This window comes from Fringilla coelebs (assembly GCF_963513975.1).
Source record: "Fringilla coelebs genome assembly, chromosome: 6".
In the NCBI taxonomy this organism is placed as follows: Eukaryota; Metazoa; Chordata; class Aves; order Passeriformes; family Fringillidae; genus Fringilla; species Fringilla coelebs.
Window position 1 is genome coordinate 50765508 of NC_140034.1, and position 15601 is coordinate 50781108.

Here is a 15601-nt window from a genome sequence, read left to right on the forward strand (position 1 = left end):
GAAAGATTTGAGTGCCAGTGCTGGAAGCATGGGAAGGGGTGGGACTGTGGCTTGGAGCAGAGCAGGGAGGAGCTGGGCTGGGGGGAGCAGTGAGACCTCGCCCTTTGGCAGCAGCCAGCAGGGAGATGTTATCAGCTGGGTGTTACACAGGGGGTTGTTTCAGGGGTGCTCCACCGAGTGAGCTCTCAGCACAGCCATCTGCTCACTGAGGGGCACCAGCTTGTTCATCTGGCTGAAAACTTGTCAGCTAGTCCTGCCACCAGCTAAACCAACTAGTCCAAAAGTGAGAAAAAACTACAGCCTGACAAGCAAGGTCGTCCTGCTCTGGCTGCAGGTTTCTTGGCAGGCAGCTGTGCTGGGAGCAGTGGGGTCAAAGGAGAGAGTGCTCCCTTGCCTTGGCTGGGAGTACTGGCTGAGTGGGGAGTCTGGGGCACCCCCAGGCTGTAACTGGTGGGCAGAAGTGTGATAAGGGCAAATCCTCTGCATTTTTACACTTTGCCTGCTGATGTGTCAGGCTTCATTGGGCACCACCAAAAACCTGCTAGGCCACACTTATCTTTTACTTATCTGGGTCTTTCTTTCTTGTTTAATCCCAACTGTACACAGCCTCAGAATTAAGGTAACATTTTTGGAAAGTCAGTTTCGGGTATCGGTTTTTAGAGCAAAACTACTTGTACTGGGCATCTGCCTGCTTTTTCCTGAAGGCAGGAGGCAGACCAGTGAAATACATGCAATCTGTGAAAGACTTAAACCCAGCTAAAGTAATTTAGTGTGCGTTTGGATCAGCAGATGATAGTCAACAACAAATCTTCCCAGAACCCAAAGGAGTTAAACATGTGGAAGAGTTCTGGTTGTCTCAAGGGTCTGGCCACACCTTTATCCAAGTAAATATGTGTTGAGGTTGAACAGAGTACAGAGTACTATCGTTGTGACACCATAAATCTGGAGGCTAATGATGCATAGCTAATCATCCTTGTGTGGTGGCAACTGTTTCTCAGGAAATACATGAACTGGGTTGTACAGCAGAAGTGCACAAACAATGGTATGATCTTGATGAATTGTTGGGGCTCACCAAAGGTGTGGTGTAAATTAGTGGGGCTTTATATGCCAGAGACCAACTCACAAGTGGTTTTGGGAGGGACATGAAAGAGTAAGTTTGAAATAGCAATTTGTCATGGTAATAACTGTATAGATAAATAGAGTTAAGCAGCTTTCTTGTGATTTTCATCTCTCAATCTCCATGGGTTACATTGACAAAGAAAAGTGAGTCTTTAGAGGACAAGGAAGCATTAATCTTTAGAATGTATGATAAGCAATGAAGCTGCCAGTGTTTCTAAATTCCCCAGTCACAAATTGCTGACTCTGAAACCAGAATTGAAGCACCATCTCTTCACTGCTCTTTCCTAAAGTAAATGCTGTGTAGCAGTCTTTCTGTTAAATGGGTTAATTCCTTAGAACTCAACAGTGGATGTTTCTACTGTAAGATAATTCAGTAGAGCACCAGATGTTTTAATAATAACCACTAGTGGCGGAGGAGTAGACTTGTCAGTGCAGGATATGTCTGACTTTTTGTAGATAACTGCTAGCTTAAACTGGGTCAAGTCTGATCATTCCCCAGATGGCAGGGTTTCAAGGAAAATCCAAGTTGCAACAGGAAAGTGCTTGGATTTCATTAAATGCTAGTTCTTGCTTTTGCATCATGACTGAACTAACACAATGACCTAGTGCTGAGATCACCTCTGTTATCTTTAAAGAAAGGTATCTTGAAAGCAAGAAGAGCAAGAGAAGTCCATGTGACTTAACTCTTAACTATCTCTTTCTTGTATGAAAGTGTGATTATAACTTCTTGCAGTGGTAGATGTTGGGACTGTGTCCAGGAACACCTCTCTGCCCACAGCAGGTTGTACCTTTGACTGGAGAGTGTTGACAGGCTGGAGTTAGGGGAGAGTGAATTATCCCCATAGGAAAATTGGGATGACAGATGCACTCTTCAGGAGTGATGGAGCTCTTGGCAGAAATGGACAATGTTTTTGTGCTGGGAGCACTGTAGGGTGGCCACAGAGTGCTAGAAATGGATTCCTCTCAAACTTGAGGAAACATTTAATTGTTTACCTGTGTGATGTGTCCCTTAGTCTTGTGTAAGTGTCCAGGCAAAATACAGGTGCAGTGTTAAGTTAGGCAGCCTTGTAGAGTTGCTTTAGGTAGAAAAAAGCATGGAAACTTCAGAAATTAATGTATTTCTGACAGATACCAGACAGAATAGTGAAGAGAGAAGGACCTATGTTCACAGGATTATTGTGCAGATACTCAAATGGAAACTGTTTCAGAAGAATGTTAGCTTAGGGAGGTGGGGAATAAGCTTTTCCATGTTTGACTGGCTCACATCTTCTGTAATGAGTTTTCATTTGAGAAACTTTTACTAACTGTCAGAACAGAGAGAATGAGTAATATCCAGAAACAAACAGTAGAATATCCTATAGCAAAAGGGTGAGCATTATGGGTGGTTCTTGTTTGCCTTCAGCCTTAAGCTCACTAAAACTGCAGAACCAACACACACAGCTGTACATACAATCACTGCCATCAAATCTGTGGTTCTCTTTAGTTCTGTCAACATAACATCCAGTCATCTTTGAAGAAAAGGGATTTAGTTTTTATTTTGGTGGTGATGTTGAATAAGCTGTCCCATCACACTTCCTGTAAAACTTATGTTACAGGTTGTCGTACTCAAGAAGGGACAAGAAAAATATGAACATTCATGCTTTTATTTACAAGTATTTCTATGTTTGTACTTGCATTTCTCTCAGCTTTGAAGATGGAACTGGTATGTTCTGGCCTCTTTGGGCACTGCACATGTTTCCATAGTGTTTCCAAACTAAATATTTTTTTAAACTGACTTTTGAGGTCACCAAAATTTACCACAAGTAACTTGACAATATACTTGTGAGACTGGAAAAAAATTATTTTGGAATTTAACAGTTACAGATATTCTAGTAAATACAACAAGATCTTCAGTGTATTTATAGTGTTTTAGATGCTGGATGTTGTGGAAGCGAAGCTTAACTTCATTACAGTGTTAGTTTGACTTGTAAAGTGCTTTAGCTACAATGGTGAAGAAATTCTTTAAACATGTGTTTAAAGATTGAGTTCAGCTTCTCCTCAGAATTATACATTCCTTGCCAATTATTTATTTTTGTTGAACTTCAGCCTCTCACTTTCTGGGCCTGCAATAAACTATGCAGGGATGAAGAAAAGTAAAAAGAGTTAGTTTTGCTAGAACTGTTAAATCTATAATTTCCTAGTCTGAGGTAGAGATGTACAGAAGGTTCTGGAAGCACTGGTACAAACTTTAGGGGATTGTACAGTCATTGAAGTGCCAGAAAAGAGCTACAAATATTTGCCCAAGTGCAGCCTTCATAAGCTTTGCAATTGCAATATTTTAGCATCTGAGGTCAGAGTGGAGAGTTGAAGTGGAATTGTTCTTGCTGGGGGAGCAGGAGTCTTCATTATTTTTCAGTTTTCAAACAGCAGTAGAGGACTGAAGTTCCAGTTCTTGCACTTCTCCTTATGTGCCCTGCAGTTAAAAAGGCAGCTCCAGGGGTTGATCTTAGGGTTGAGATGGTCCTGAGGGTTTCTTTTTTGGCTTCAGCTGGTGATGATAACACTGAAATGAATGCAGAGTTGCTATGAGTGTTTGAGATCAGCAGATGCATCCTGAATTACTCCAGCTAATGGCACAGGGTGCTGGGACCATTTTGTAGAGCTTCACAAGGGTTTAGTGGTAGCAGCCCTGATTTCAGCAGGAGGTGTATGGATATAGTGCCAGGGGGATGCTAAGGACAGAGGAATCAAACATGTGGCGATGCCATGCATGGAGGCTCTTAAACCACTGTGTAGCTGTTAAGTAACTATTTTGCAAGCTGAAAAGTATTTCTAGACCATGCACTGTGGTTATGCTGCACCTACTTTTCTATTCCCATCTATTTCCATTTCTGTGTAGCTGCTTAATCTAATGAATACTCTGAGTTCTTTTTCAGAACTAATTTAAAAATAAACCCTCCTTATTTTTGTTCATATATCAGTCCTCTACATGCTGGTTTACACTGCTTTCACAGAAAAACATTAATCTTTGACATTTCTTCATTAGGCATTGTCTTGGCAAGATCTGTTGTGCTTCCTTTTGTCACTGAAAGCTGCCCTTTCCTCCCTGGCCCTGGGGGTGACCTTCCCCTTGGAGCCTCGCACCACTCAGGGTGGCCTCTGTTCTCTGACCTCACTGCTTTCCACCTCATCCAAAAATACACAGTGGTCTCCTTTGGTTTTGCCTTGTGCCTGACTTATTACTCCTTCCTAGAATGTTCCACTGGCTTCCTGTCTTCTGCCTCATCACTTCACATTTTCTACCAACTTTTCATGGTGCTCGCTCTCTCCTGTTCATCTCCTTTCCCACTGTTGTCTCAAGGAGTCATTATGGAGCCAGGATCTCTTTAATATTTCTGGATTGCCTGAAGGCCTCATGGATTTTTAGAACTCTGGTAATCTAAGCTATGTTTAAAACTGGCTGGTTTTTGCTATGTCATTAATAGATTTTTTTTAATGACTTTTATAAAGACTTATAAGCTAAAGAGCAGTTGTTGTTTTAATAGTAGTCGGATTTTTTTTTTGTTTGTTTATCTAAATTTAGCTGGGACAATGCAAAGGTGAATTTAGTAATAATACTCAGGATTCTGTTAGTAATCCAGGAGATGCTGACTGAAGCACTTGCTTTGAGGAGGAGCAAGGGACTGGTGTCTGCCTGGGAAGGAAAACTTGCTCTTGTGCAGAACTGGAGGCACCCGGAGTGAAGGGGAATTCTTGGAAAGTCTGTCTTTGTCTATTGCAGAAACTTCCTTTAAAAAAAAGTCTGTTTCCCAGCTGTATAATGTGGGCAAGGTGAAAACTGCGCTGTGCCCAAATAACCATTATTTTTTGAGGGAGCTGGGTCCTTAACATGCACATGCAGAGTGTACTGGCACAAAGCTGCCTGCAGAACCCTTGTGCTTAATGACTGATGTCTGTTGCAGGTGACACATGAGGAAGGCCAGCAGCTGGCACGGCAACTTAAAGTAACGTACATGGAAGCCTCAGCAAAAATCAGATTGAATGTAGACCAAGCTTTTCATGAACTTGTCAGAGTTATAAGGTATGGCAATTGAGACCAGATAATTCATGTCCATCTATTAATGGGTAGCTGCAGCAAAGGTGTTGAAATGCAGCAGGAAATTGTTGGGAGGATTCTGCCTGCTGTTACCTTTAAGCTTTAGCCAATGATCTCCATTATAAAACACTCAGGTGCATTAGGAAAAATGCTTACGTGAATTTAATATATATTTGAAAGAGAATGTTGTCTTAATCTTTGGATTTTATTGGTCACCCAGCCAGTAAATGTGATAAACTGCATCTGAGACTGGCCTTCTGTAAAAAATTTGGTTTCTTAAAAAAATAAACGACCCCGAAAAGTGAACTCAAAAATTATTACTTACTTATCAGTAATTCAAATGTAAAAAGGAAGTGCATTCCCTATGAAAGTATAAAAAGAAAGCGTGGAATACAGTACTTATGTTTATTTACCTGAAAATTATTCTATGAATTTAATTTTAAATACCTGTTTCCAGGAAATTTCAGGAACAAGAGTGCCCTCCTTCACCAGAGCCAACACGGAAAGAAAAAGACAAGAAAGGCTGCCATTGTGTTATTTTCTGAGAATCCCAAGAACCAAGCTATCAACTGCCAGATCATATTTTTCTTTCCATCATTTTACATCACTTCTGGTATTGGTCTAGCCTTATATGTGCATGTCCTAAAAGTGGTCACCAGAATAGCCTTAGTCCAAGAAGCTGGCAGAATAGTTCTTGAAGAAGACTCGGTCATCCTGGGGCAGACTTCAAACCAAAACACTAAGGCTGCTTCTCTAATACCACAGTTCCTTCCTTCGGTCCCTTCAGAGCTTGCACCTTGTGGAGTTTTATTCGCAAAGGAGATGAAACAAAACCGTGTAGGACGAGGTGTTGAAGTCATGCTTAGGTTGTCTCTTGTGAATTAATTTATTTTTACTTCTGACATTTCATTGCTATTACAGAGACCTATATTGGAGTATAGAGAATACTTTTTAAAAAAGGGGTGGATTGGCTTTTTTTTTGTTTGTTTCTGCCCTCAGTTAAATTAGACTTGAGTGTTCAGCTAGCCTTAAGAAACCTACACTGAATTTCATTGTCAGCAAAATTTTTCATCTCTCATTTATGCTGCAGTTTTATTTCGGTGGCCAAAACATTCTACTGTATTTATTTTTTGAATCCAGAACAGCTACAGGATGATTACTACTACTATTAGGATATGGCCAAATACCTGAGCTCATTCTGGATTGAGGCATTTCAGCTTATTAAGAAATTTCACATTATGTTTGAAAATAAATTGTGTCTTCCTTTGTATTTCTGGGTAAGGGATTAAGGAAAACTAAAATTGTAGCTGTTTTTGTTTCATGTGATATAAAAATGAATTTGATCTTTCCATTGTCAGAGATGATTAAATGTTTTTGCTATATACTTTTATACATTATTTTCTTATCAAACTAGTTAACAAGTATTTTTATATGTTTGTAAGCAAATATGCTTTCACAGCATAACTTGTGTATATGTAAAGATGAGTATTTAATTCTCACAGTTCACTTTTAACTGACAAAATGTGGGATTTGCCAAACTGTGGTAAATTTCTCCTTACTCTCCCGGTTATACCCAAGAATGGCCAATTATGTGCCTGCCCAGCACACCTGTAGAGTAAAATCTAGTGTTTTAATGAATTTCAGTATCCCTTACTAAGGACTGACCATTATGTGAATTATTAAACTGTAAGACTTTTAACTGATTGTTTAGTTAAACTGTGGATGGTTGTTTAATTTTGAGTTCTGTGGATTGTGTTTAAACAATTCAAGAGTATGGTCCCTGATATTGAAATACTGAGTGGTATTGCACAGTTGTCACCTTAACTGAATGTGTCCAACAGTTCTTTGAAACTTGATTATTAAGCAAACCCTTGTATAACTTCAGGTGCTAGAATTAAAGATGATCTAACCATTTTCGGGGGGTAAACACACTGCCTCTTTCTGAATCTCTTCCAAAACCTGCATTTTTTTGGGGAAGGTAGGGGGGAGAAGGGAGTGATGGAACCTGGCTGGGGAAGAGCAACACATATCTGCAACAGGATTTTCCTCAAGCTTGGAAGTAAAGAAACTTTACTTTCAAGAAATATTTCAGCTTAAATCATGACAGATGACAAAAGCTGATGTTTGCTTTGGCTTGAAATGTGTAGTCAGTGGTCCAATCAACAATCCTTGTGTTTTCAGGCTGTGCTCACTGTCAGGTGCTCTGCCATAAATCTGGAAGTGTCTCCTGAGAAAACAGGGCTGAAACAAGTTCCAGGTACTTTACAGCAGCAAGGCATTAAACCTTGAATTCAAGCTCCTGCCAGGCATTGCAGAGGAATTTTTGTTTTTTAATGTAATTTAGATTAGCTTGTGTAATGCAGTTTTGAGAGAGTGGGTAGCTTCCCCTCCCCGGTGGATTTATTGGTTGATGAAAGGCCACTTAGGAGGAGTGTGTGGAAGATTCAAACAAGGAGTTACAGTGGAAACACATTTGGGAGATGCATTGCATTTTTCAAGTCAAATGTAAGAAATTACAGCCTGTAGCAAACACCACGTGTTTTCTTAACTATGTAAAGCTCTCTGGAGGTAAATCACTGAATATGTGGCTTTAGAATGAGTTAAGACAACAGATTACAGCATGTGTGTTGAGACTGAACTTGTTCAGTGAGCATATCTTTAGATTTTATAACTTTTTTCCTTTATTTTTTAACCTTTCACTCATGCTAGAATGGCTCTAAATAGTGGAGTGTTACAAAAATAAGTTTTTTTAACATGCATCTTCTCATAGCTGATGGAGAAGGTGGTAGAGCTCCACCTGGAGAGATGGATAACTTTGAAGAGGTTGATGCTAAAGAACCTACACCTGCTAAGCCACCTGTTGTAAACATGGTGAACCTTACAAACAAAATAAACAACCCTGGCACGACCAGCAGCTGCTGTGCAAAGTTTATTAACTAAGATATGTGCTTTTTAAGGCTTCTGTTGGAGAGAATGTGCAGAGAAATCTCTGTGTGATATTATCGTCTCTTTTCTGGACTGTGGCACTTTAAGGAGATGTTAAATGTAGGCATTTGGATCCTACTCTTCAGACATGAAGTAAATATTCATAAAGGTAACAGGGATTTTTGGTCTGTAATGGTGATCTAGATGGTTGTGAGTTCAAAACAGCTGAAGGTATTTCAATGATTTGCTTTTCTAATTGTTGTAGCTGAAGGTAATGGTGAAAAAATGATGCTTCTGGCCCTGATGTGGTGCTTGAAACAATATAATAGGGACCTTGTCAGTCTTTTAAAAAGTAGTAGCCCTGATCCATAGGCCTTGGATTGGTTGTGAATTTACAACATTGCCACCTTCCTGTAGGATAGAGTTTAGCTGACAGTCCAAGAGAGATTCTTACAACTTTTCCTGGCAGAAGAAATGCTTTAACATTTGTCACTTGTTTGTAGTCACTTCGGTTCAGGGCTGCATCCATGAATCTATTAAACTTGCAGTTCATTAATCTAGAGAGCTTAAACTGTGCCCAGAAATGATCTCCTGTTCTTCCTAGAGCCCAGGGTAAGGTCTGGATCTGTGTTTCAAAGCACAAAATAACACCTCTTTCTGACCTCTCACACTGCTGAACCTGCTGCTCCACTGGATGAGGAGTGGGGTTGTGCTCATGAGCAAAAGCCTTTTTATGCATGGGAGTATGAGATGAGCTGTTGTGAAAGGGTTAATAAAACAAAATACATTTGGAAGGTGTTAACTCCCACGAATGCCAAGGAAAACTCTGACTTTAATGCATGGCCTTGTGGTTAGTCATCATTGATAAAGTTCAAGTCTGGATTATAACAAAAATATTGGCTAAGGTTCTTCTGACATCATTTCTGTGACACGAGTTCACCCGTGGTGGTGTGTAGTCGCTGACTGGCCTTGCCGCATCTTGTTACAAGGCCTTGATGAACTTACTCCAAACAGGAGGCTTTTGAAATCAGTCACCACAAGCCCAGCACTGCCAAAAATTATCTGCACTTATTCTTCAGAAGTTCATTGCTGGGAAAGGGTCAGGCTGAACAGAATGCATTTGCACTTGATTTAGGTATAGGTTTTGACGTCGGTTACCCTCACATACCAAAACCATGATAAAAGAAACACTCAAACAGAATTTAGGAAAACAACCAAGCTGGAAATAGGGGGCATGGGAGTGTTTCTTTCATTACTGCACTGACCACAGCAGGGCAGCAGCCTGCCAAAACATGAAGGCTTGAAATTGTCAAATGGGCTCTCGCTCAGGGCATCCTGGACGGAAAATGCACTGTTTATCACTTTGTGTGGCTTTTTCTGCCTTCTTACCTGGGTCTGTTGTAAAGTCAAGCTGAAATTGCAGGCTTGAAGCAAATTCTGGGTTTTGCATGGTGGTAAGTAGAAATCTTAATCCCAATGTTGTGTACACGTGTTGGAAGGCCAGAAAACTTTGGAAAATTCTTGATCCTTAAATATCCTTGTAGAGCTCTGACCGTGGGAACACTTGCATGCAACAGGTCAGGTGCAGAAATGAGGATGGGGGGTAGTTAGAGTAGCCTTTTAGAGGGAAGATAAACAGCTTCAAATGAGACACCACAGATGTGGAAAAGGCAAGGGATTATACCACAAGGAAAACTCAATACTCAGGGACAACATTGTGAATATGTACTGGGCTTGCTTTCTGTTCTAGACTTTGCTGTTTCTTGCTTGCTATTCTAGAATTTAAGACTTCAGTTATAAGGGTTTGAGAAACTTATTTATAGTGACCTTAGCACTTCTTACTACATTTTAAAAAAATGCTTCTGACATTGTAGAGGGAGAAATTACCAAGCAATGTGCAAACACCAAAAATGCAAGTAGAGACAGTGATTAAACCTCACAATTCCCTATCTCTTAGTGCAAAGTGTGGATTAGGGTGTGCTACACCCAGTTTTCACATCAGCTAAACGGAACAGAAGAGCAGTAGAGCACAATGCCTGCTCTGAATGCCCCGGGATCTCCTACAGACCACCACGAGATGGCACTAGGGGCAGCCCTGCGTGCAGCTGGGAAGGGCTGCTCTCCCCGGGATCCCCGTACAGAGTTCAAGTGCCTGCTCCTAACAGGCAGGGTAGGAATGCAAAGCTGATGATCTGTAATTAAAAGGGGCCGTGCATCAGGGCTGTTTCAGAGTAATTATTTTCCACGGATTCTGTAAAATCCGGATGGTCAGTAGCTGGGGAAAAACAGTGGTTTTATAAATAGTGGTTCTGAAGAAATCGATTTGAAAAGCAGGAAGGATGCTTGCAAGTCTAAAACATTAGATGTGTGTTAATTAAAACATTGTACAAATCATTAACTTCTTCAGAGTTTGACAACTTTTATAGTTGCCAGCTGTGTCAGGAATATCAGAGACAAAACAAAAATGAGTGATACTTGTGTATCATTAGTAACAATAATAACAATAAACAACATACAATTTGCAGTCAGAAAGTTATGTATAAACACTTCATGTTCAGCTAAATAATGCATCCATGATGATTACTGCAACCAAATATTGTTGTGTTTGTAGGGTATCTGGGAAGGCATCTGTCACTGCCAGGCTTTAAGGTTTGTGCTCTTCCGTTGCTGCCAGGAGCTGCTTTGTGATGATTTCTTTCCAGCAGTATTACTTGTAATGAATGTCCTTGAAGGGCTGGGGAGTGGAAATGGAAAATACACACCTGTTTCCCACTTGTAGCACCAGAGCAATCCCTTGGAACTCCTTTTTGACATCTTCATATTGCTAGGACTGAATGTGACATATTCCAAACCATTCACCTGTTTGTCTTTCAGGAGTTAGGTCCTGGACAAGGAAAATGGGGAGCTGTTGCTGGGTGATTTAGTGACAGTAGACACAGTAGCCAGAGCCTCCACTGCCTCTTGACCAAGCTGATTTCCAAGGTCCGTGTGAGGAGGTAGAATGAGAAGAGGCAAGAGCAGTGGATAAGGATCAAGGCAGGGGTTATTTTGGAGGACTTGACCCATACAAATGCACAGGGAGTCTATCCAAGATGGAGAGAGAACCTGCTGATACCCTCACAAGGCTGCTGGGACATCTTTCATGGGCATCTTTAATGGAAATTCCATTGGGAAATAATGGAAATTCCAGGGAAACTCCTGGTGGCTGGAGGAAAGCAAGTGTTGCCCCCTTTCTCAAGCAAGGCCTGGGAAACAATGTAGGGAACTTCAGGGAGTCATCCTTGCTTTTCTGCATGGAAAGTCATGCAATGAGTCCTCCTGGAACACGTTTCTGAGCACATAAAAGAGATGTGGTTGTGTTGGTCTGTATAAATGTATGAATTTACTGGAGTCAGTCACGCCTGACCACCAGGATTGCCTTCTGTGATGAAGTGACTGAATCTGTGGATGAGGAGAGATCAGTGTATGCTTTTACCTCAGCTCAGCAAGCTTTTCAACACTGTTTCCCACCCTATTTTGAAGTCAAAGTTCAGGGTGTTGTGGGCTGGGTAAAGCACTGACTGATGGACTGGGCTCAGAGGGAGTTGTGGTCCTCAGTGTGTACCAGGCTGACCTCCAGGTAGTCTGGTGACAAGGGAAAGGCTTCAGGGGTCTCACCTGGCACCCTGAACATTTTGCCAGTGACCTGAAGGAGCCAACTCAGTGCACTCTTAACATGTGTGCAAGTGACACCATGTTGGGGAGAGCCAGCTGGTGAACTTGGGCATGGGGCTGCTGGAGGAACAGCTCAGTGGGACCCATGGAATTTTACAAGGACAAAGACCTTTTTAAAATCAGAAGTTTTCTTTAAAGCAGCTTAGAACTTCAGCAGAGCTCTGTGACTTACCTGGGGGTCAGGATGTGCTTGTGCATGCCAGAAGGTTGCACTGGACCATGGTGGCTGCCCAGAGCATGCCAGGCTTGCATTGCTGGCTCCGGCTCATCAGAGATCCAGAAACAGGAGTGCTGGCTTGTGCAGCTGATGTGTTTTAGGGGGTTAATCAGATATGTCTGTTATATTTTAGAATGTGTGAAATACTGCTTCCCATTTCAGAGAAGTTGCTTGTTGAGTAGGACGTCAAGGAGACAAGTGGTGAAGTCTTGCAGCTCAGGCTCAGATGTTTAAGTGAACCATGAAATAGATATTGTACCTTGTGTGCAGAAGGACAAGGGGCGTTGGTCTTTAATTAGGGGCTGCTGCCTCTGAATGAGGAATAAATACATTACAAGGCTTTTGCAGTTTGGTTTCCAACTGGTCACCTGCCAGAAGATTCTGCTACTTTAGTATCCATACATGGATCCTCCGAAATAATGCCTGCACAAGAGCAGACCTCTACTGTGGTTTTATGGTCTAGTGAAGGATTTTGTAATTCAAAACTCCTCTCAGCCTGAGCAGCATCAAGTCACTTTTTTTCCTTATCTGGCAATTACATTAATAATTTCAGAACAACATTAAAAGCCTGGCAAGCATAACTGTTGTGTTCCAGGGTGAAATCTGTCACTGTTTTTCACAAACCTAAGAAGTGAAAGGGTTGACGGCTGCAGGGAGATTTGTTGATGCTTTTTTGCCTGCTCTACTGAAAATGACAGCGTTTTTTGGCCTTTCAAATGTGGTCACCAGCTCATTTTTGGCTTGTGTCACTACATTGAGGTGACAAAGTTCCTACTTTCCAGTAGAGGGGACAGCCTGATGCATGTGGGCATGTGTCTGGATTTCAAACTCACTTTTTGATATTTTCATGTTCTGTTTACCTAAAGTAATCCAAATTTCTCATGACATTTAAACAATGATCATGTATTTTGTAAACTTTCAAAATTAGTTTTTAAAAGAGTGAGTTGATTGACTTTTTATTTGTTTTGCTATTTCTGTCCCCCCCACCCTCCCTTCCCAGTTCTGATTTATAAAGCCTGAGGAGCCTTTTTCAATGCTCCTGGTACTGAATTCCTTCTCTAGTAAAATGTCTTATGGAAGATGGCATAATTCTTTACTGTGAGGGTGCTGAGGTACTAGAACAGGTTGCCCAGAGAAGCTGTGGATGCCTCTTCCCTGGAAGTGTTCAAAGCCAGGCTGGCCTTGAGCAGCCTGGTCTAGTGGGAGGTGTCACTGCCTATGGCAGGGGGTTGGAATGAGATGCTCTTTGATTTCCCTTCCAATCCAAACCATCCTATGGTTTAAAATCTCTGTATTAGAAGCCAGTCGGTGTCAGTCCTTATTCAGGACAGGGCTGCCAGGCTGGCTACTTAGCCACTGTCTGTGGTAGGTGCAGAAATCTGGGAAATGTCAGTATGTGTTTGAGGACACAACCAAATGAGCATCAACAGTTTTCTTCTGAATGCTGGAGCCAGCAGGAACCAAGGAGGAACAGGAATGGGAACAACACATGTAGTGCAGGACAGGGATTTAAAAAACCTTTAATAACACCTGGGGTTGATGCCATTGCTCCTGCAGCATAAATTGGAAAAAAACCCCAGCTATTGTTGTTTTGTTGGACCTGAATTTTGGTTTGTGAAGCTCAGAACTTCTTTAATGGATAGGAGGATGCCAGTCCAGAGGGATGAATGCAATATAAAAATCCCCAGCAGATGGGGACTGGAATTTCCCAAAGAGTGGCACTGCCAGCTGGCTCCTGAGGGGCTTCACGGCTGACACAAGCTGCTGCAGCCTTGAGGGAAACATTGGGAGGCTGCTGGTGTCCCAGAGGAGGGGAATGTGGTGAGCTGGAGCATTATTGTCCAGACCTGCTTTGTGCCTTCTTTAACACAAGGGAAAATCCAAGTTGTCAGAGCAATTTTTATATTTCAGCTTTTTATTTGTATTGATTAACAAAGCAATACCTGACAGAAGGCCACTATACTCATCCATTGGCACAGTCTTATGTTTTATGTCCCACCATTTCTGTACATGTGGGAAATCAGGATATATTTCAGAGAGGAGTAGAGGATGAAAAGAGCTAATGAATTACTAAGAGATTGCCTTAGCAGTTCACACTGTACAGATGGATGAAACCATCATGCTGTCCTTTCAGCAATATGGTCCATGAGGGAGACTGAGCCTGTTAAAAAAATACAGATCAGCACCCACGCTGCTGTGGACTTCCTCTGCTTTAGTAATTATAGTATTTTCTATAGAGCAAGTATAGCATACACATATCATCATATATATATATATAGTAAATACAGTATTTTCTCACTCTTAAAAAGAAGGAAGAAGTTGAGCTCTCAGGAATGCATTGCCAGTTTTTTACACTTGTGAATACTGGGACTTTAAAACCACCATGGATGGCACGGTCAGGTTTCTAAACTCTTCCAGGCAGAAGATTACCAGAGGGTTGGGTCATCCTGTGGCTGTGTAGGAATGGGGGCTGCAGGGCCAGTGTGGGTGTCTCCCAGGCTGTCTTGGTTGCTGCTAGGAAAGCTGTGCTGCTTCAGGTTCCTTTCTGCAAGATGTAAATTGTCACGCTGACTTCTTTGCAAAATGCCTGGAGCCTGACGAATGAAGTTGTTTATTGTATCAGGAGCAGCATAAAATCATAATGGCTCTTGGAGGGAATTTTTAGAAGCTGCATTATCCTTTGAAAGGAAGATGAAATACAGAATTATGCCAGATGCTCTTAAGGATGTAAATACCCTCTTTTCAGGCAGAATCGTTAAGCCCAACTTTCATAAGCTTTACTTTGGCAGGGTAATGTGAGGGAAAGTGGAAAAGCAGACAGGCACGTTCCTCCTTCCTGAGTTCCCTGCATAAAGCATTATGTCATCCAAAGCACTGGCTTATGGAGTCCCCAGCAAATATGCTGGGTGTCCTGGAGTCACCACTCCTTGTCCCATTGCTGCTTCTCCTCATTTTAACAAGCTGCTCCACACACATTTATTTTTTTTTTAATTTTAAAATTTTGTAGTGCTTTTTTTTCACAGGCATCTCATGCTTCTTGTAAGGCAGCAAGCTCCTGTGGGGATGCAGGCTCTGCAGTGCTGTTCCTGTGTCTGTGGGCCCAAATCTCCTCCTAAGCAAGGTCCAGGTGTTTGTTCTGTAGGGGAGTGCACTGTCCAGGTGTGAAAGGGTTTGTAACTGGTTTTCCTGGAGGTTTTCCTGGAGCCTGTCTGATTGCTAAATGAGAACTGGCATGTTTTGTTCAAGCCAGCCCGAGTCCCTCTGGAGCTGCCATGCAGGCAGCTAGTCTACTGGTGTCCCCAAATGTCACCCTGGCACTGTCCCCAGCTGGAGGCAGCAGGTGTCTCACATCACGGGGCAGTGCCGTTCTGAAAAATTCCCTTACAAGGGTGCTTCGGGGACCAAATGTCCCCTGTCCTTGCTGTCCTCCCACCTCCTCCTCACCTGCAGAACCCCGTTGTAACCCGGGCAGCCCCTCGGCCGGACAAAGGGAGGCTTTTTTATCGAAGCAGCAGGGCAGGGACATTAATGCGCGACCCTGGGGAAGGGCA

General features: G+C 42.1%; 1 protein-coding gene across 2 annotated transcripts in view; it reads left to right on the forward strand.

Annotated features, from left to right (window-relative positions):
- RRAS2 (RAS related 2) overlaps positions 1 to 7108 on the forward strand; it is a 42169-nt gene extending 35061 nt beyond the window's left edge. The window contains exons 5-6 of one of the 2 annotated variants that reach the window (XM_084207128.1): positions 5061 to 5179; positions 5652 to 7108. In XM_084207128.1, coding sequence (XP_084063254.1) covers positions 5061 to 5179; positions 5652 to 5739 — 207 coding nt within the window. In that variant the 3' untranslated portion in view covers positions 5740 to 7108. The other variant, XM_084207129.1, reaches the window with a different exon arrangement.
- Positions 7109 to 15601: the final 8493 nt, after the last annotated feature.